The 22,687-nt window shown below is 48.7% G+C and overlaps 1 protein-coding gene across 1 annotated transcript; it reads right to left on the bottom strand.

Annotated features, from left to right (window-relative positions):
• Positions 1–13,260: 13,260 nt before the first annotated feature.
• On the bottom strand, positions 13,261–21,969 carry LOC124055240 (inhibin beta B chain-like). Its single transcript, XM_046381867.1, has 2 exons — positions 20,798–21,969; positions 13,261–16,649 (listed from the first exon to the last, which is right to left on the bottom strand). The coding sequence occupies exons 1-2, from the start codon at positions 21,183–21,185 to the stop codon at positions 15,874–15,876; spliced, it is 1,164 nt and encodes a 387-aa protein (XP_046237823.1). The 5' UTR covers positions 21,186–21,969; the 3' UTR covers positions 13,261–15,873.
• Between the last annotated feature and the right edge of the window lie 718 nt (positions 21,970–22,687).

Raw genomic sequence — 22,687 nt, 5'->3', positions numbered from 1 at the left:
CACACTGTCACGCACACGCATGCACACTCCCACACATGATCACACTCTGCTAATTCAGTCCATCTCAAAAGGCTCAGAAGGCTCTGCTGCAGCGTCCAGGATCGATGGAAGTCCGCTTTGTTCCCCACCAAAGATCACATACAGAGAAATGTGATCTTCGTCTTCTCATCCTCTGCATTTATTCAGTCGGCTGTCCGAAGGTTAGCAAAGGATGACGACTCTAATGCGTATAAACTAAACTACTACAAACTACAGTCTGTGAGTGCTGTGAGAGGCTAAAGGTTTTAATCATGAGGGAGGTCTGTGTTGAGAAAAGTCAATCCGGTCGGCATCACGATCCCTTCAGAAGGTGTTTGCTGTTGTGAAAAAGTTTGAAGAATGACGAGTTTGAAGAGCTAAAGCTGTGATGAAGGTGGCGTGATACAGTGAGCCACCTGATCGCGATGTGATTGGCTGAACACACATGCTATGATTCATATGTCCCAAATCATTTTAAGCAAAGCCTGCTGTCCTGTGGGAAAGCGTCTCAGCCACCCGGCCGCCGTCTTCATCCCTTCATCAGCAGAGCTCACGCAGCTGAAGTGTTTCTCTGCATCAGTTTTAGCAGAAACCAGGATCTTCTCACCGTGTTGTCTTCGGTCGGATGGCTGGACCGAGGGTTCTGACAAACTGCTGTTTCCCTCCTCCAGGATGAATGTTTAATTTACTGTATCGGCTCTGAGACGCTCCCATACGCTCAGCTTGTCACGTTCACACAAGTGATTTCCATGCATGTCCCAGTCAATATTGATTAATATCTTGATTAATGGGCAGACGGCCCCGGGGACCAGGTTTCTATGTGGTACGTGTGTTTGAGCTGTTGGTGAGGATTCGGGCCACAGTGTGCTGGGAACTTCATGCCTTCCTGAAGAGCCGAGATGTGCTCGCTCGGAGCAATAAGCCATTGTTTGACTTGGCACGGCTCGGGGCACCCCAGGGTCTGTGCCATGAAAGGCTTTCTGTTAGATGCCCGAGTGCTTATTGTTGAAAAAAATTGTCCCCCCCAAAAAAATTAGCATAGAAGAATCCAAAATGCATAATGTTCTGCAAATGACAGCTGCTTAGCTGAAACAAAGGAAGCAAAATGGCTTTTGGTCGCGCTGCACTTGTTATGGTAATGAACCCCCCTGCCTGCCTTCATGGGCAGCGCCATACAAATCATGGATGCTTTTTTCATTTTGCATTGTTGTCCCTCACTTTCTTTATCACGGACCTGAAAGTAGCTTGAGGCTGTGTAATTGATCTTTTCTCCTAAAAAAGCGATTTCAGACATTTTGGACATTTTGTTTGTGAGCCTCGTCTCCAGACTTAACTTCAGAGGACACCAGCACGGCAGTTTGTATTGGAAAAACATCATTTGGAAGCACACATGTCAGCTCTAAAGCGTGATAACTCACACAGCCCTCTCTGTGTCTACAAATCAACCCCCTCTCTTTGTCAAAATGTTGTGAGTTACACGTAAACTTGACTTCCTGAGAAAGGAGGTTTGCCTCTGAGAAAAGGTCCGGGATCCTCTCTCAGCAGGCCCTGCCGCTGGTGTTTAGTATGCTAATGTATTCCCTCTGCTAATTCAGCGCCGGGGCTGAGAAACAAAAAAAGTGAGCAGTGAAAAGGATTGGGTTTCAGCGGCGCTGCGCTGAGCCTAATGACCAGCAGATTAATCATGGGACACGTGGAGCGGAGCCGGCGTCAGCGCCGCGCTCGGGGCCCAAACTTCCTGCTCCTCCTCGCGGCTCGACGTGGAGCAGAAACCTGAAGACTGACGACTGCACGTACGACAGTCAGAGCTGTGAAGTACAAATATGATGACTTATTGTGGGTTTTGTGTGTGTCGAGGCAAATGACTGAATGAATGAATATAATATCGGACACAGCCGCAGCCCAGCAGAGTGGATAGAGTGTTTGTCTCGTTACTGGCCCTGAAGTCACGCACAGAGGTTTGATTTATCGCTGTTGAGCTCGATCGCTGCATCCAGCACAAAATCAGCCACAAACATCGTTCAGATGTTGTCAGATTGATCCTTTCAGCTCGCCACAAGCTCCTGAAGTGAGGACACGTCTGGAGCTCGGCTTCATGTCAGCAGGGACGGGTTTCCTGGTTAACAAAGCTGATGAAGTCCTCTGACGCTCCAATCATCGGATGTTTGATGAGGTCTCCAAAGGAGGTACAGCCTGAAGCCTGGAAACATGGGCAGGTATTCAGGGCTAAAGAGCAGCAGATAATGGTCAGCTAACGTGAGCTGCTGACAAGCTGCAGGTCACATTCACCGGTTCTCCACGTGATCCGGTCACTTGTGTGTCCACAGCGGCAGCAGGGATCGATATCGGACGGTGATTGGCTGGGAAAAAAACTGTTAATGTGAGCTCAAGACTTTGCTGACTTTCCATGTAAAGGAGATTTGTGTGAAAACCTGGATGGCTCAGTTTCTGCCACGTTCACAGTGTGTCTTTATGCCGTTTAGGCCTGTTGCTCAGCACTGAAAGAGATGGGCAACGCTCGCCTCTCGCTCTTTGAAAATTAAGCTGCCGTAGCACGCCCATCAGCCCATTGTCCGCCGAGCGGGGAGCCAGGCGCTTGGTATTCCCGGCACAGAGCGGCTCTAAACTTTGGCCTTCGCTGTGTGCATTAGGAACCCGGCCCACTGCCATTCCAATTCTCTCCTTCGCCTTTTCCAACTCAATCTGTGCCCTTGCCGCCTGCCCCTCCTCCCCAAAAAAAGCTTTTACTGGCCATCAAGCCAGAGGACATCTTGTTCTTGTTATTCTGAGATATGAGAACGTTCCAGCATCCTGAAACGTCTCAACTACTGTACGTGTGACCCCCGAGCAAAGTGAAAATCACTCATCTGGAGCTAATGCTGCTGCTGCTGCTGCAGGCTTTCCTTCATGTCACGGGGGGGGGGCCATTTGTATTTTTGTTTAGTTCCTCACAGTCATCAAAGACAGCAGAGAGGCGTCTCACCTGTTTTCTCATGAAACGTTTCCTTTCATATGAGCAGTGCAGCTGGTTTCTGTCCCCGCTCTCGGGCCTGATTAGAAGGCTGCAGAGGAGAGGCCCGCTCCGACAGCATGACTGGGAGAGTCACCTCTGATGGTGATTTATTTCACCACAACGTCCAAAACGTTCAGGAGAAACACAGAGAGTTTCAAACTGCCACAGGTTCATCGTGGAAAACCCGATAATAAGCAATAATGCTGATGACTCGTGACTGAGCATGTCGACTCCCCTGGTTTTTGTAATATTAAGAGGAGGAGAAACTGTTAGTCAGTTCATCAACAGAAACGTCATCAGCAGCTGTTTTGATGAGTCATTTGAATGAAACATAACTCCAAGGGTTCAGACTAATGAACATTTGCTGATGCCTCACTGTCTTCAGGGAAATTTGGATGTGTATTCTGGTATTTCAAAGATGAGATACCAAACTTAGAAAGAACAAGTCAGCGGCTCAGAGGAAACCAGCCCTCTGGTCTCCTGGGTGAAGGTCTTCCACCCGGTTCTCCCTCGGCCGATGATCCTGGAGCAGCTGTAGGAACACACCAGCAGGTAAACTGGACAAACTGGATGATGGGAAAGTCTGTGAACAAATCCTAAATCACTGGATAATAACAAGAGAGAAGGTGATAATTTAGCTCCTGTCAGACAAAGTGCAGGGGTCAAAAACTCTGATTTAAGACGACTTCCAGATTATCCTCCCTCCGATCACAATGAGGACAAACGGAGTCCGTCTCAGGGAGCGAAGCTGCTGCTGCTCTCATGTTGTGTTTCCAAGACATTCATGAAGACGCCCAGACTTGACGGTCTCATGTGGACGTGTCAGACCGATGGGTGCAGGTCTCCACACGTGGGAAACAAAAAACATCCCCCAAAGTCGGCACATTTTCTAAGAAAACTCCCGACTTTTGAGAAATGAGTGAAATGAGAGCAGGACAGTTTGCCTTCGTTTCTCTTCCGCTGCAGGCTAAAGTAGGACCGACTCGCGTTACGGCGAGGAGGCGACTGGATGTGGCTGTGAAGTTATTCCAGGTTCCACCCAGTTTAACAGAGTTTTATCTCACTTTCCTGCAGAAAGAAATTATTATTGTTGTTATATAAATAGCACAGAGTTTCTCTCTCACAGCAGTTCTCATCCGGCCCCCTCTTGATTCAGACCTTCAGTCTGAGAAATGCTGCTGAATCATGTTTGGGAATGAATCCTCCAGCCTGTCCCGCTCCGGCAGTCCTCTCATTCATTCACCCGGAGACACGGCGCTCTGATGGACAGCCCGTGAGTGATGGACACAGCCCGAGGTGGAGACACTGCCTCAGTGTGCTCAGACCACAGTGGCTCTGTTCAGGCCCCACGGGGGGCCTTTGGGGCCCCCAGAGCTCCGCAACAAATCTCCCAATTGTATTCCCCAGCGCTCAGCAGAAACATGCCACATGATCCTTATCAGGCTGCCTTTAAAGTAAATATACACCCGACCATACATTACCATAAATTATCTCTGCATTAGGCCACGATGGTGATTGCAGCTAAATGCTTTATCTGTCAAAACGCTGCCTGTGTGTGTGTGTGTGTGTGTGTGTGTGTGTGTGTGCTAAAGAGCCGCCATCCCTGCCAATATTTGTTCAAGTTTCCTCGACTGAGATCTCGGCGTCCGCAAGCTGCGAGTGATGTCATTCACTGAGCGGCGTTTCAGCCATGAACTGGAACAGAAAGCAGTAAGCTCCCTTAATAGCTGCCTTTTGAATCGTTGCCATCCCTCCTGGAGATTGCTGCGTGTGTGTGTGGCTTCCTTTATTTTCACACGTGTTAGCACGTGCTCTTACCGGGTCAGTCAGTCATCAGAAACGCCCCAAAACAACAGAGATTTGACTGGATGTTGGCTCGGCTCGTTTCTGGCGATGATCCGTTATGCAAATTCGTGGACGGGGAGACACTTGTTGTGGTTTCGCTTTGTCACCGCGTGACAAGGAAAGAGAAGGGCCGCGTCATCGCGTTTATTTAGCCTTTTGCTCTGTTGATAATTTACTTTATTTATCGTTAAGTCATGAACTCGTGTCTTCACCTGCAGCAATGGAGAGTACTGGAAAGTAGAAATATTTCCATACTCCCCTGCATCTCTCTCAGGCCCACCACACCCTGAGAGACACTGACAGGAACAGAATCTTAAATATTTGTTATTTAGCTGCAGCAGGGTGGATGCTGCTCCACTATTGGAATCCCTTAACATCTGAATGATGTTTGGTAAAGTGAGCCACGAGCAGGGCAGGCAGGCAGGCAGCTCTGAACATCAGGACTCTGGCCATTCCTGGAAAAACAAGCCATAAATCTTTCAGCTCTCGTTCGTACGGTTCAGAGCCCAGTCAGCAGTTAATCTCCTCAGAGTGTGCTTGTAAGGAAAATGATTCAGCACCAAATCCACCTTAAGATGATAATGGCTTTCTTTGCCTCTGCACAAGTTCATCTAAGCCGCTTAATTATGAGTTGTACAATCTTTTGGCGAGCGTCTTCTTAACCGATGAAGTCACTCATACCAGGAGATTAGCCGACTGGGCCCGCGATGCGAGGAGGCCGATTTCCGATCCAACCCGAGCGCCGTCTGCCAACTGAGAGCCACTACAATGTTAATGAGGGTTCATGGAATGAGCAAACTGCTGATTAAACGTGCAAAAAGTACACCGTGTCTACGGAGCAGCAGCAGACTTATGTTTCCCCGCTTTGACAGGTTGACGTGGAGGAGGACTGACGAGAAACAAACAGCAGTTTGACACCGAAGGACTCGTGAGGGGAAGCCAGTGGGTGGGCCCGAGGACTCACCTTGAACGCTTGTGTGCCGCCTCAGTGATGGCTGAGGACCTTCCTGTCCAAAGGTCTTTGAGGACCCTGAAGGAGTTGAGCATCTGAGGAATTACCTTCAGGTTCTGCAGCTCACAGTTTACTTCCAGAGCCAAAGTTCAGCTCCAGTGCAGCGATGAGAGTGATGTCCTTCAGTGAGGTGGGGAGCAAAAAGGTGGAGGGGGTGGAGGCAGGAGAATGGGAATAAATGGGACTAAACTGTCTTCATCCTCTCCTGACGAGGTAACTCTGAGGTGTCGAGTCGCAGTCTTTATCTCAAGAAGAAGAAGAGAAGTCAATCAATCAAATCAAGTCAACTTAAGTTTTCTGGGAGCCTCAAACAGTCCGGTCTTTGTGTCTCAATCCAAATATGCAGAAACCGCATGTTTTGTAGTCCACAAGTGAACTAAAAAATTTTTTTGACTGTTTTCAGTTCATTTGCTTGAAAGAAGAGCCTTGTTAGACGTTAGAATTGATGAATCCAGGTACTTTAATGACCCTGGTGCTCGCAGTGAGCCTCTTCAGTCCGCCCCCTCCCACCCTGAGCACAGAACCGATCAGGATCCCCTTCAACCATCAGGTGCCCGAGCCGAATTCCATCAGTCCTCCCGTCTCGAGCGGCGGCCTGCAAGTCGTGAACCTCAGGGCGACAACAACAGCTCAGTGTGCAGCGACCCCCACCTCCCCTTCCTGCACCGCCAATTCATCAGGCCAGGCATGACACAAGGACTGCAGCCCCCTTAATGTCAAGGCAATCAGAGACTCAATCAGAGCTGCAGAGCACAGTGGGAACCACACTCCCAACACATGTGCACAGGAGTACCCTGAGGGCCCCAAATCTGCAGAACTAATGAGAGAGAATATATGTGCCCCACAAGTATGTGCCCTAGAGAGGCTCGGCAGCAGCAGCACAGGGACCCAGCACCCTTAGAGAGAAGGAGGAAAAAAAGTAAATCAGGCAAAATGAAGCTTTAACCCTTTATTCAGCGAGCTTAGCCTCGAAACAAGACCGAACCTGCGTGGACACAACCTCTAAATCCTGCAGGAGGTGGGAAGAAAAAACCGATGAGCCAAGGTTAGTCCTCCTCGGGAACAGCGTGTCGGTGCCTCGCTCAAACGAGAGCTCTTAAATAATACTGATGTAAGCCTGGAGAGACACGTGGCCTCATTTAGATAATGGATGTGCTTCCTTTAAATTACTGTCAATTATTCAAAAGAAACATTTCAAGTGAGAACAACGCCTAATTGGGAGTTACCAAGAAAAGCAAACTGTCCCCCATTGTGCCTTTTGCAACTTGCTCTGTCCTACTTTTCTCGGGCACTGGGTGCAACAATGAAAATGTCAAAAAAGAAAAAAAGAGGAAGAATGAAAGAAAGACAAAAAAATGCTGCTGCGTTTGGTGATTGTGAAGATCCTGAAAAGCTGCTGCAGGAAGCGGTTTGAGCTGTCAGAGCTGGTGGTCAGGGTTAAATAATGTGCCAGTGTACAGTATGTTTTCTTAACCAAGTCATCAGCCCATTCTTGATGCTCTAATGCTTTTGGTATGCCTCTCCCTGACCTAGAAACAGGGATAAGCATCAGGCTTAATCAGGCAACAAAAATGGCAGCTTGCTCACTGCACACTTATGAATGAGCCTCTCATTATTGGAGGTGCTGATCGTCGGAGGGGGCGACGCTGAAAACTGAAAACGCTCCCTCCTCAACCATTAGATTAGACCCGTCTCATGAATAGTCATGAGGCCGGCACGTCACTCTCGCGAACCCTCGGCGGTATGAATATTCTAATGAGGCCGGGCCAGTTTGCTCTCCACAGCGAGCTTCTTCTCCTCATGAATATTGATGACGGCAGGACGCCCGTCAACGGTGGCGCACCTTGCGGGTCAGTTGGACGCAGCAATCCGGCAGCTTAGCCAACCATCTGGAGCGTTTAGGGAGCACAATGTGCTCCGCTCCCCCCAAAAAGACTGCAAGATGAGCTACATCACTGCTAACCGCCATTTTCAGATCCCTGAAAACACTTTGGGTTTGGAGCCCAGTTTGACGCGTGTCATCCTGCCTCACTTCCTGTCTTCACTTTTCTGTGAACTTACAATTAAAGACATGAAAGCACAGCAACCTCAGCAGATGGTCACATGCTCCCATTATAACCAGTCAGACGTAAAAACTGGTCTGAGGTTTTGCGGGACACCAGAGCATCACATCGTTCTGTGTTTTTAAAGATCTTTAGAAGACGTTTTGATCCTACAGTAGAACAAACGCCATGACAGGACTCATCGTGTCTGTTTTGTGTGTTTAAATCCAGCGTTTATCCGGGGTAAAAGGTGATGCATCTGTGTGAGGAGCCTGCTGCAAGCCGTGTTTACTCATCCGACTGTCATAATTCACGTTGCAGACTTTGTTTGCAGTCCCACGTGCTCTTCTGACTAATCAGGGAGGAGTTGTTGTTGTGGTTTTTTCTTCAGATGTGGAGACGTTCAGACTGTGACTCATCTCCACACTTATCGTCCTCGAGCTGCATCTTCCAAGTGTTTCGGGGCGGGACGCTGCAGCGGCGCAGCAGCCGGCGACTTACAGACCTGAGAGCCTGTGGCTGAAGCCAAATGCCTGAAGCGTGAGTCAGGAAGCATCTGAACAACAACAGCGAGCCGAGGAGGAAACCGCAAGCGAGACCCTGATCCACCCGCCGCTTCTGGACGGAGGCCGAGCATCTTCACAGGTCTGAAGGTGAGGACGTGTCTTCAGTCTCAGCCCAAGTGTCAGAATCCTGCAGGATGTGGTCCTGACTCAGACTGGGCACCAAACTCAAACCAGTTCTGCTCACAGGGTTTCCCACTTTTCATGTTTTTCACTTGCTTTTATATTTTACTGCTGCTACATTTGTTAAATTTAATTACTGTTTTTGGTTTTTATGACCCAACTGATATATTTTAGATGTGCTCCAACATTAACATTCATTAAAACCACACTGAAAACATTCCTTTGTCCAAATGTGACTGCATTTGTTTAGCCGTGGTTTTGTTTTTTCCATTGCACCTGTTTGTGGGGACGCTGTGTACAGCAGATTTCTCCTAGCATGAAAAATGTTTAATAAATAAAGGTTTGGTTGCTTTAAAGGGGAATTCTGGTATTTTTAAGCTTGGGCCCAGAATTCCCCCGACATACACTGTAAGATGGAGGCCCAAAGCTGCCCCAGGACGTCAATAAAAATAGATGGTGATAATAAAAATGTACTTGTAACTCTCATACTGTGAGTGTGACCTGCTGCTAAACCAAAACGTTTTTCCTTTAACTGAGACTCTTCTTGTCATTTTTGTCTAACTGTTGGTCTGTTTTTGTTTTCCTGGCAGGCTGCAGTCCAGGGTTGACAGGAGGAGTCATGAGTGGTGTTTTATCTGTTCCCGTGGCTGCTCCATCGTTTTCACCTGGAGCGTCGCGTCATAACAGCGATCAGTTAACGGCCGATGGCTCTAAGAAGCGGCGTGTTACTGTGATCCATCTTCTTCCTTCCCCCCAGAGGACGGCGTGTTCCCGCGGCGAGCTGCTCAGTGTGTCAGCTCCAGCCCTCGCTTTAATTTCCCAGCGAGTCGGAGAAGCCGCGGCAGGCCGATAAGGTGAGGACGAGGCTGCGGGCGGTGGCTGCAGATGCCTGAGCCAAAGGAAAACCTGCAGATGTAACATGCATATTTTGATAAGTGCACTGGAACATTCCAGTCATTCTCCACCATAAATACACAAGAACGAGCAGCGACGCCCCTCACAACAACATCCCTCTTCTTCTTCTTCTTCTCCTCCTCCTCCTCCTCCTTCTCCCCCTGCAGCTGCCGTCGCTGCGTCTCACTCAGGATGAAGTTCGTGTCCACGTAATGGGCCTCGTTTGAGAAAGTTTCCACTTGTCTGAAGGGCTGAAAGGCACTTGGACGTGTTTATGTTTTAGTGGCTGTTTTTCACAGCAAATCATAGCCAAAGTGCACAAAAATGCAGCATCACCCACATTACCAGGAACACAGCAGTGGAAAAAAATACCCAAATACCTGACTTTGATTTAGCAACGCCACAGTGGAAAAATACAGCATTACAAAGTTTTAATTGTTCTCTGCCCGGGTTCATCAGCTGGAGAGAGAAGGGCAAGAGTGAGGGCTGATGGAGGAGCCAGAGACCCAACCGTGGTCCTGAAACCTCTCCAGTCCACCACCAGCAAGAGTAGGTCGAAGGTCATAGTTCAGCTGAGGGATGAGATAATCCCCAAACCCCCCTAGTCCATGTGCTGCTCAGCAGGCCCACAGTCCGCGACGTGGTTCCCTGTGCCACATTCCCGCTGCTGCAGCTGTGAATGTAAACACTCGAACCTGCAGACGCTGAACTCCTTTTCAACACCTGAGGTAAAATCTGAGGTGAGCTACGCTGCTTAATGAGGGATAATACATGACTTTAAAGTCTTTTGCATTCCAGCAGGGAGCGCAGCCTTTGGGAGTCTAACGTCATCTTCAGGTCCACCTCAGACAGAAAACACAGTCCACATTCTCAGGACTCCCCGTGGACCTCGAGCTGCAGCTCAGATACTCGTGAGCTCACCAAACTCCACGCTGAGGTACGTCCACATGACACCTGAACATAAGAGTAGGTGCACCGGAACAAACAGGTGTGGTTAGATGCTGGGGTTGTGGCGGAGATGTTTTCCGCCTGTGCACGACACGCGTACGCTCTTGACTTCTATATAACATAAATAGCTTATATGTTTAAATCTAAAATATATCTTATTCCATGTATTCAGTCTTGTCGGCTCACCTGTTGTTTATCAGTGGTACGAGGTATGATAATGAGTTCTGAGTGTTTTTAATTTTAAACCCTGCCTGCCTGCCTGCCTGCCTGGAGACCACATGTAATCAAGACCTGATCTGAAGTGGGGAATTACAGCCCAGTGAGACAAGAGCTCCTGTTTGAGTGCAGACTCCAATCCCTGCCTCCCGGCGACAGGTACTGTACCTTGTCACATACTGTAAATGTATGATCGATGATTCATAACCTCTCAAAGTTCTGAAACAAATTAGATCTGCTTCTCGCCGGCCATAAATCAGCGGGAAAAGCTCATTCGTGTGTCTGTCAGAGCTCACCACACTCTGTCAAAACACATAACTGTTTTAGCCTGCCAAACTTCACGACAGCATGTTCACTTGGAGTAAGTTTGTGTCACGCAGTAAGGCTCCGGGGCTCCGTTCATTAACATTCCTGTGTTTTGTGGTTGGAGCTGCTAATGCCGAGCGACATGACAAAACAGCTCTGGTGTGTCACCTGACATCACCGCGAAGTCCGCACTGTAATTGACTAACTCTCGGCTTGAATCCTCTGCACGCCTGCTCTTTTGACAAAACACACTCATCCTACGGCCTTCGTCCTGCTGGATTTGTGCTGAAGAATGTCTGGGATTTGTGGCTGCTTTTTGTTTTGAACACTTACCTGTTTTTACAAAACTTGTAAACGCGTTGGGCCTCGAGCTGCAGTTCCTCTGATAGCCACTAGATGGAGCCCCAAGAAAATTCCGACGTTAAGTCAGGCAAAACAGAACTTTATTGCCCATTTTCATTCCCTCTTCTATTGTGCCTTTGCGGCAGTCTTGATTGTTTTCTTCTTTTTTTCTTCATAATACAAAAAAGCACAAATGGGTCAAAGCTAACACTTCATACGAGGGTATTAGCCTCCAGCGACAACACATACAATGACTGTGAGTCTCAGACTAACTGCACAGGCCTGACAGGACTGCAGTTGTTGATGCTGGCAGAAGAACCAGGAGCTCACAGGCCTTATTGTAGTTTCGTGTGCCTCCATTAAAGTCATTATTGTCAGTGAAGTTGTGTCTTATGTGTACGTGCTACGACCAGCACACTGAGCTTCTCTCTGCACTTCTTTCTTATTTCAGTGCAGTTTCATTCTTTGTTTTTTCACAGGACAACAGTGTAACATGTAGGTGAAAAACACTCTCATCCCTCCCTGTTTGTCTCCTCGTTCTTCCCCCTTTTCTCTGCCTCGCTCTCATTCCTGAGCAGCAGCAGACAATGTCAGCGTTGACTCATCCGTTCATCGCCTGTCAGATTAAGGGGCGACTGTTTTCCCTCTCAAACGTATCATTTCACACCACTTAACAGCAACATTTCTCCTGACTTGGCCCTGACAATTACCGGATTATTTTTAGGAGGAGTTATGCTTTTGATGGACGTGTGCGTGGCGGTGAAATGAGCCTCCGAGTGGTGCCGATGCGCTCTGATCGTTCTTGTTTAGCTGCTGTTTTAGCTTGTTTGTCTTGTTTAGCTGCTGTGAACGCGTCTCGTGAGTTTCCTGAAACACCGATTGCTGACGCTGCATTTTCATGATTGTTGCTCGTCCCAGTCGTGAAGGGTGTGATCCCAGAGGTCAAACACTTGACCCTTGAAGTCCTGCTGAGATTTGCTTAGCTCTAATTAGGCCTTTTAAGGGCCTTTGTGTGCCTGAATGGGCACATATCGGGCCCTGTGGGCTGGCCGGACTCCCAGCCCCGAGGAAACGACTTCAGCATGTCCACCTACTGCTGCAGGTTTGGTCTGAGGGACGTGAGAAAGAGCATTTTCATCATTCATTTAGCATGCTGCTGTGAAAATGGCCCAGCCCACAGTCACCAAATACTTCCTGATAAATAATTGACTGTTATATGAAAACGTCTGACAAAAACATCTACTATACCGACAGCAGCAGTGGACCCCAGTGCAACAGTCTGTTGCCTGAGAGACAAAACTCGGGGCAAAAACATAACTAAATCCAGTTTTGTCCACTGGAGAGCCAGAGGAGACTCAGAGCCATCTTAGTGAATGAATCTAACAAAACACTGAGATGTCTGGATTCTTAGTAAAACTGAGTCGGACTGTGGGAAGCAGTTTTAAAAACACTTTTGAGGACCAGCCGACAGGTGACGAAGCTCTGTGGACCGTCTGCACCTTCCCGTCATCATGGCTCCTCCTCCCACAGCCCCACGTTTTTATATCAATGACAACCCCGACTTTGTAAACGCTGAGGTCAAGTCCCCTCAGTGCAAAATCAGATGCTTGTTCAGATTCTTTGGCTTGAGTTTCATTGATCAGATTTATATTCAGGACACTTTTCTAACATTAAATAACTAAGTATAACTAACTATAATAAGTAATCGACAGTCCAACATGTTTATATTCCCTGACATGAATATCCAATCGTGCTCCTTTATTAACTCATCTTCTGTTGTTTTAATCATAACAGCCTCTAAAATTCCCCTGAAGTAAATATTGATGAGTAATTAGTGATGGCTAATTTATAAAATACCTCAGTTATGACTGAGGTGTTACGAACCGAGACGATAGGTAATCAGCTGGGAAATCCCTTCTGACCTCAGCTTCTCTGCTGATAATTAGGGAATTTTTGTGGCGAAAGATCACACAACACGTGGGCGAACGCGGCACAAACCGCCGCCATCTTCAAAGTCACACCTTCACTTCAAGCTTGGATAACGTTCTCTCAGGTGTCACGACACAAACAAGTCCATACAACTGGTAATAAGAAATTTATTTTTCAACAATTACAAAGAACAAAATATTTCAAAAGCATATTGATATGTTACATCGACTGTACAGGGATCTGATGGCGTGTGCTTTACTCTAAATGATTCTGAGCTAACAAAAAGAGGAAACAAAACTAGGAATATTTAAGTACTTTGATGAAAAAATATGAAATATTCCATGTCTAGGTACAAAATAGAAAAGAGATTAAGCTGATTATGGACTGATATTATACCCTGATACAGTGTTTAGGCCTCTTTAACTGTCACAAAGTCATTTACAACAACACAAACGCGACGGCCTCGCCGTCTTTCAATAGCTAAACCTCTTGGCCTCTTTGGTTCCATGATTAGGTATAATACATTTGAACAGAGCTCAATTTTGCTTCTATAAAAATAACTTTTTTTTTTCAATGGCAGTTTCTGTTCATTTCTCTTCTAACTCGTCACGCAGCTCCTCAGTGCAAATATTCTAACGATTCGCTTCCGAGAACAAGCGAAGGATTACAGTGGAAGGCAAAGTGGAGGTCGAGCGCTGGACAGGAGGCCTGAACCTCAGGTGTTGTCACCTGGTGGTGCAGATGAGAGCAGGATATCGTGGACTGGTGAAATAACCTGGAAACATCAAAGTGATGTCAAAGTGACTCCAAACTGTGTCTCAAAGTGTGTTTCGGTGCCAAACTCCACTGGGACACATTCATTTAGACACTACAATCACTACTCGAGCATCACATTTGGGTCAAAGTTAGCCCCAGTTAGCCTCTTTTTATACTTGAGACGATTCAGGCAGTGAAACCCAACCGACTGTTCAGTGACGGACTGAATGTCCAGTGAGCACAAACATGTTTTGTGTTGTACGACAAAGAAAGAAGGAGCCTTCAGAGCAGGTATTAAACACATTTTCTGTTTTCTTATACGTGCTGTGCCCCATGCGGAGTGGGACCCTCTGAAACACACACTGTTGTTCCATCTGATTGGATTAGACTAAGCTGTGGGTTAGACTTTCGAGTGGAGTCAGATCACAAGACTTCACCGTCTACTGTCAGAAACATTTTGAGTCAGACGCTGAGCTGTGTGGTGGGGAGGCTCCTCCTGCCTCCTCCTGCCTCCTCCTGCCTCCTCGCCAAAGCCCGACCTGCCCCTGCTTGCCACACTTACATTTCAAGTATTGGAGACAGTTTGTCAGAAGAGCTAAAGTTCAGCCTGTCTGGTGGATGGGTAAATACTATACATTGCATAGCTCATGCGGCACTTGTTTCTTTCAGAAGGACTGTGGGCGGCGGTGCGCCTCGTAGGGCTCGTTAAAGGCATTTCAGTCTGCAAGTGCTATCAGAGTGTGCCGAGCTGCACATCACCAAACTGAGCAATATGGCAACTTTTCACTGTGACTGAAATGTGACATATGTTGAGTTTTTTCCCCCCTTCGAGGTGAAGCTGAAACAAGGTGAAGGGAGGTGAAGCTTGCAATAATCAAAGGAATAAATTTGAGGTGCACGACACAACAGCGAGCTCTGTAGAGATGCCATGAGACGTTCAGGTAACCTTTAGCCTTGTTTGATAAACGTCAGCGTAGCTTTCCAACTGTAAGAACAACAATGGAGACAATGGAAAGAATCCAGAGCTGTGAACAGATGCATATCAGTAACTGGAAACACAACCTCCAAGCAGTTGTGTGAATGTCAGGTGTGACAGCTCACATTGGCAGGTGTGCCTTATGGTTTGGAGGATCATGTCATGGTTTGGTGACAGTGTAACCTCACTGAAAAGTCCCCACAGATTGTGTTCTTTCAGTTTCCATCCATTTCTGGAATCCAAATGTTCACATGTGTTTGAAGTCGGTTTTTATCGTTGAACAAAGTTTCTCTGAGACGTAGTGTGACCGTGAGTCCTGATTGGACGTGCTGTACGTCGGTAAAGTCTGACCGGTGACCGAATGTGTTAGGTGCTCGTCCCACGTGTTTGCACACACTCCTCTCAAAGGAGGCCAATTTGAATCACACCAACGCTCTTCGTCACTCACGTAAGGCTCCCTAAACGCTCCACGCGGGAAGAGTTTCATTCCAAACGAGCAGCGTGACCGATGCTAGTCGGTCACATCCTGCAGGTCCGGCATGCGTTAGCAAACCAAATCTGACCGCCTCAGAGATAATTAATACAGAGACTGACGGATATTTAAAGATTTGGAAGAAGAGAACTCTTTACGTCTGACTGGTCGAGTCACGACTGACTCGTTTCTAGACAGAAACACCAGAGAATACATCAACAAACATAAATATATATACAGGTTTTTGTGCAGGCATACATGAGGGTGTGTAGATATGTGTGGATGAGGTTGTGTGTGCGCGTGTTTTCTTCGTCCATAAATATTTTGTTTCTATATTCGTTTTTGTTCTTTGTTGTAATATTGTGACTCTTGTTTACACTTAAGTTCTTCAGTTCCATCTTAAATAATGAAAACACACTCAAGCACAGCCACACTCGTCCACGATCATGTTGGGAACGTCCCGCTTGACGATGTTGTACTCGTCGTCAAAGTACAGCATGGACATGGTGCTGAGCTTGGTGGGGATGCAGCAGGAGTTCATGGAGCCCGGGCTCATCCCCCGCATGCGGTACTGGTTCACCACTGCCGTGTGGAAGGACGAGGCCGAGCCGGGGACGCCGGCCATGTAGGCCGGACAGTTCCCCTCGCAGTAGTTCCCAAAGTAGCCCGACGGTGCGATGATCCAGTCATTCCAGCCAATGAGCCGGAAGTCTATGTAGAACTGCTGGCGGCAGCACAGGCTGCTGCTGCCGTCGCACTCCAGCCCCCTCTTGCGGATCCGGTGTTTGTTGTCAGCCTGCCGCGCCTGCACCACCAGGAAGGGCCGGTGGGACTCGTCGTTGTGGTTGAGCAGGACGGGCGTGACACCCTCTGCGTCGCAGCCCTCGCATCGCACGTCCAGGTTCTGACGCCTGTCGCCCTTCTCAAACACCAACCGGACGGCGTCGGTGAGCATGAAGGTGTGCCAGCCGCTGCGCTTCATCTCCACCCGTTTCTCCACCAGGTTCCACTTGCTGCTGAGACCAGGTTCCTGGTAGTAGACCTTCACCGTCACCTTCCGCCTCGGACGCACCTCCGAGGGGGACGGCAGCAGCTTGAAGTAGAGCCAGAGGGTGGCCTGCGTCACATACAGATTCTGGTTTCCCTCATTGGAGATCAAGAAGAACAGGCTGGACTTGGATGTGACCATATCATCTGAGGAACAAAAACACACCACAGGGTTTGATTATTAATCAGGAATATCCATCATCTGTGCCTGATACGGATTAACTGACATTTGAGAACACTGCATGCTGAAGGGCTTTAAACAACCACCAAAAACTGAACACCTGGACATTTAAATCAGGACGGACAGATATGTCAGCACGGTCTCTCGTGTGGAACAGTCTGAGGACAGGACGTCTGCAAAGGGGACTGAGCACTGCGGGTGAGGAGTGGACCTGGGAACAGCTTAGAGTGAGACAACAGGCTCCAGCTCCTCTCGGTTCAGGGTGGCAGCACAGATCCTGCGGACTGTGACAGGAAGGCGTTGGGCGCTGGGCCACTTGGCCTCCAAATCAGCCCAAATATGAGACCCGGGGGGTGGAGGGGGGGGGGCTTAAGAGAGACGCACACAAAGGTTCAAAGGCTTTGCGTTGAATGCTGCCTGAAAATGAGATCTTATGGAGCCTAACTGTCCTCACAATGAGGCCTGAGAGCCCGTCGCAGGGCCAGGCAGCGCGGGAGATGCAGCAGCAAACTGGAAGAATGAAGACACAAGAAGCAGCATTTACATGACATTAGCTGCTTCTCAGAAGCCGTGGCTGCTCCCGCAACAGACTGCAAATGGTCACAGGCTTTTCATTTGGGGACCGTCAGCTCGTTAAAAGCTTTGGAAGGAGGGCAAACTGAGGGATCCAGACCCGTTTGGAACCAAAATCAGAAACTGATTCAACATCTTTCAAAGTATACACAGATTTCTCCCCGAGTGCTCCGACTCAAGCAAAAAGAAAAGGTTGTTTTCATCCAGTGTGCTCTGTTTGTATTTGCAATTCATCTCCTCTTTTATTGGCCTGCGGGATTCATTTTGTGCCTCTCTGCAAGCCAGTGCTGCCATTAAGGAAGGATAAAGTTTTGATCTTGAGCAGAGACATGTAAATATCTCGAGAGTAATCCTGGATAACTGATGGTGTGATGAAACAGGACTCGGCTCACTCGGGACTGGAAGCAACAGCCTCCTTAGTCTGCTGTGTTTTACATTTTAGGTACTTTATCTCGGGATGCTGTCGCCGGGGCCAAACCCGCTCCCTGAACCATCCACTTCCTGTTTCTATAAGCAGGAAGCAGCCGGTGCCACAGAGGCGCGAGGCGGACACGTGGAGGAGCTGATTGGCAGCTGTCAGGTGAAGGAGATTAGATCATTCATCAGGTGTGAACCTCCTGAACTCTGACTGAAGCCGACCCTGAGAAACTGAGACTGGCAGTTCGTGGGAAATCAGAGCGTCGCAGTCCAGCAGATGAACTTGTGACTGAACACAACCACAACACATCAGGTGCACCGAAGGGTTTTCACCAGGATAAAACAAAGCAAGCATCATAAAAACACCAGGCCACGCCAGCTGCTCGTGTTGCGACGCGGAGGAACATCAGAGATTACTCAAAGACTCAGAAGGAGCAGACTTTGTGCTTTTCAGCGAGCCTTCGCATGCATTGGCTCGTCCATCATGAGACGAGCTAATCTGAGTCATGACTCAGCAGCTCGGATGTTGGCTCACACGCTGCTGCGCGGCGGGCCTGCAGATGACAGGCCGCCGTGAGCCACGCGAGATAACCATCGGGAACGATAACGTTAGGTGAATACAAAACGAAAACAAAAGGTGGAGCGGAGCTGCAGGTGCAGATCTCGCAGGTTGTTCATCTGTCAACACGTGTTGTGTGGAACTGCTGAAAGTCGCTCTGAACTGCAGGGATCAAAGCTACGCCGCCGCTCATGGTGAACCGAGGAGGACGACACCCAACGGCTCAACAAAAACCGTCTCCTGGCGTTGGAGCAAAGCCATGGTCGATGTGCGTGCCACATTTACGCCGTCGAAGGGCGGCAGCTGCTCTCACTGGCTTGACCTTACAGGCGGTAAATATTTAGGTTTCGATTTGTTTCTGGCGACGAATGTTTAGTGAGGACCAACAGACAGATAAATAAACCACTTGATTGTGTAACCTGCGAGTTACTTTCACCAGTAAAAAATCTAAATTTAGGCCGCAGTGACCTTTAAAAGCAGCCATGTTCTGCAGGGACGAGGTCCTCTGACGCCCTCATCTCAGCAGCTCAGTGGACCTTTTCTGCAGGGTTGCTGTGTGGAAATCTGAGGCTACAAAACTGCTGATTCTCTTCTGGTTTGTCGGCCACAACGCGGCTCTGAGGCGGGAAGCTTTCCTTTCTGTTCTTTCTTTTATAAAACACAGCCAGAGCGCTAAATGCAGGATTAAATGTCTCATTCAAGTTTCACTTCAGTTTTATTCATGGTGGGAGGAGATGAATAACACTTTAACTTGTTGATGATTTTGTGTTCTGAGTTGAGTTAGTTCAGCTGGTGGAAGAACAGAAACAGCCTGCTCGCTCTGTAAAAATATCAAAAACCACTTCTGTCTGTCCAAATATGTTTATCTAAACCACGTTCAAGTTCAAAATGACTCTGTTTTAAGTGTCTGCTGGAGCACGTTTGTCCGACAAAACTTTGAGTGAAATCTAAAGTAATGAAACAGTTGAAACAGAAAAGCCACTCTCACACGTCGGGTTCACGCAGCTGGCAAAAGGTCCGCTTAGAAGCTGCTGTGGAGCTCAGACACGATGCAGTGTGTGTGTGTGGACTTCACAGAGAAGCTCCGTCTGCTGAGGAACCTCACATGACAGCAGAACATCCATCAGAACACCACAGAACCCGCCTGACAGGAACACACGCTTCATTCTCCGTGATTTCCCCCAAACGGTGGACAGAAGTCTCATTCATGAAGAGCCTGTGACAGATAAAACGTCACTGCTGTGATGCAACACACACACACACACACACACACACACACACACACACACTCTGTGAATTCTAATGGGGTGCCAGGCTGCAGGGTTCAGCCCGTCAATCTGCATTCAGGCTGCACGATGGCCGACACAAAAGCTCTGACCTTTTACTGAGGGGACTGATTCAACACAACCCTGCCATGTCTCACACACACACACACACACACACACACACACACACACACGACTCCCAGTTATGATGAACACACTCAGGCTCGCGAAGCAGCCAGTTGTTGACGTGGAAAGCAGATGTTTCCACACGTGGGCGAAGCAGGTGGCGCAGCTGATCACTTTCAGTGTTCCTGTGAGCCTTGTCGCCGTGCCACGTCCCCGCTGACAGCCGCTCAGCGCCGGCCACGCAGCCAACTGGCAAGCGGGCTGCGCCGAGGTGGAAGGTCTGCAACACAGCGGCCGCAGAGAGGAACATCTGAAACTGAAAGGCCCTCAGCGGGGAGCAAAACCTCCGCCGACACCCGGCGAAGCTGCGCACAGTCTCAGTTTGTGTGTGGCCGGGGTTTCCAGGAAGGTCAGTGAACACAACACTGGGACAGAAGCCACAAAGCCCAGACGTCCAACTTTCTCTCGAGCACATGAACGCAGCCGTACTTTAAAAAAAAAACAAAAACAGAGAAGCCTCGAAATCTAATGAGCTGCGACTCTGCACACCCAGACTACATTCAGAAGGATTCTGGACGACAACATCCCCCTTCATCCCCCTTCATCCCCCTTCATCCCGCACCAGCGGCTCAGGGTTCTGCTCAGCTGGACTGAAGCAGCACGGCAGCAGCGTTTACACCGAGGACATCATGTGTCCAGCATGTGGTCAAACACGGCAGGCAAGGTGCAAACAAACAAACAAACAAACAAACAGACCCGTGCAGGTAGCCGCCGCGCACCACCTCGACTTTCGTTTTGGCGGGTTTTCAGGCCCCCGTGTCAACATCTGTTCTACATCAGCCAGGGTACAAAGACCAGCAGCCTCTCGGGGCTGGATGCCGCGTGCTGTGGACCGCGAGCAGCACCTGAGTCAGGATCAGAATCTAAGTGAGCTCTGCCCTCCCTGCAGGATGCGTTTGGCTTGTTGCATCTCATCTTCTGTACAGCAAGAACAACTTCACGTTTCTCTACTCTGAATTTAGCTGGAGTGACGTGACGCTGCCGCGCGTGTCGGCTGCGTCTTAATGCGTTTTGTTCTCAGAAAATCAGTGAAAAATCTAAAGTTTCACGTCGCTAATGTCGCCTTTTCTCACTTCACTAAGCCTGAAGCTGGCAGCACGTCTCCATCACGCACCTTTCTCTGCAAAGCTGATGATCTCCGAGCTCTCCTCCAGCACCTCGTTGCTCATCGGGTGTCCGTCCAGGTTGGGGATCTCCACCCTGCCGTCCTCCCGCAGCTTCCCGGCGTGGAGCTTCCGCAGCGCCGTCACCATGGCCGCCTTGGAGACCGGGTGCGTGATGTTGGGCCTCTCCCGCATCTGCAGCCTGCTCAGGATGTGCCTCTTCACCGCCTCCAGGAAGTCCACGTTGAGCCGGCCCGACTCGGGGTCCTCTGGCTGAGCGACACCGCAGGACGCGCAGGTCGCCGTGTGCGCCTCCGCCTCGGTCGGGGGCGCAGCGGTGCAGCGGATGGAGAGGACGCAAGCCACGAAGAGTGCAAGTCGGAAAAGACAGCTACTCATTTTCTGTTTGAGGAGGAGTAGGATAATTGTTTCCCTCTTTTGTCAGAGTTAAAAATCATAAAAAGCAAAATGAACAAGCAAAAAAATCCTCTCAGTCCAGAGCTGTCCCCATGCGTAACGGCTGTCCGCGCGGGTCTGACGCACTCAGGCGGTGCCGTTTACTTCCAGTCACTGGGAGATGCGTGAGCAGGAAACCTTTTCATCACATCGTTACATGCATGTCTTTGGTCCCTCTCAGCAGCCTGTCAGAACGGGAAGCAGAGTCCTCTTTAGTCCGGTTCCGGTGACTTTCCTGCGCTGGAGTTTGGAGCAGCTTCACGCACAAAGCATCAGGACAGGAGGAGAAGAAAACGTGTCATGGTTTCACGAATCAGCATCAGCCCAGCTGGAAATCTAACTCTGACATATTCCACAGACCGAGAACAGCTGAGTCCAAACACCACTTGAACATTTTTAAAGTTCAATCCATCATTTTGCGGTCCACCGACGCAGGAAGCTCATCATCATCATCATCATCATCCTCACTCGTTCATCCTCTGCGTTTATCTCAGACGTGCTTGGTCGTGACTCCCGCTGTGGGGCTGCCGGAGTGCCGATGCGCAATTAAGAAGAAGAAGATGAGGAGGAGGAGGAGGAGGAGAGGGAGGTGTGCCAGTGAGCGCACCGAGGAGCGTTTCCATTCTGGCGTGTGCGATTCGGGAGCCGCCACACACCAAAAACTTTTTTATATCCGAGGGGGGCGGGGCCAAGAGGAGAGAGAGGAGGCGTGTTAGCAGAGAGCACTGAATTATTACCAAAGGGACTCATATTGCAGTACATAATACTCCTGAAGAGACCGTTTACCCCCCCAAAAAACTGCAGTTTATTCAGAATGTTACTGCATCACAGTGCAGCAGTTCGTCAGTCACAGGACATTCAAAACTCCAAGTGCTTCTGAGTGACTTAGGAAGTCTTCAGACCCTGTACTTTGTGGTAAAAGTACTAAGGCAACAATATTAAAGTACTCGATTACAAGTAAAAGTCCTGCATTCAACGTCTTATGTAGATAAAAGCACAAAATGTTTATCAGTGAACAGCACTTGGAGTTAACAGTAATGCTCACATTAATGACGTTTATTTGTCGCATAAAATTCACCGTAATTCAAGGCACGTTTTGACGTAACGCCCGGGTGACATTGAGCCACCATCAGCACCTTTTCAATGTGCTTAAAGGTGTTTGTATGTCCAACAGAATCACTCAAGTGTTCCTTCCATCTTCCTGTGTGGCTCAGTGTGATGGCAGCCCTCCACACGGACTTCTTCAGGCACCTTTTCTCTGTTTTTGTAACGTTAAGCATCCTTAAAAACGTTAAATCCCAAAGGGAGTTCTGTGCTGTTCTGATTCAAAGGAGGAAAAGGATCAAATTGCACACATACATGACATGCAGGTGTGTTCAGTTACACTTCACTTTATTCTGACTTTGTCAGTGGCCAGAAGTATGTGGACACGTTTAAGATATCAA

Source organism: Scatophagus argus, chromosome 24 (assembly GCF_020382885.2).
Source record: "Scatophagus argus isolate fScaArg1 chromosome 24, fScaArg1.pri, whole genome shotgun sequence".
Lineage (NCBI taxonomy): Eukaryota > Metazoa > Chordata > Actinopteri > Scatophagidae > Scatophagus > Scatophagus argus.
Note: the sequence above shows the minus strand (reverse complement) of the source record. Positions and strands in the feature narration are given on the sequence as shown.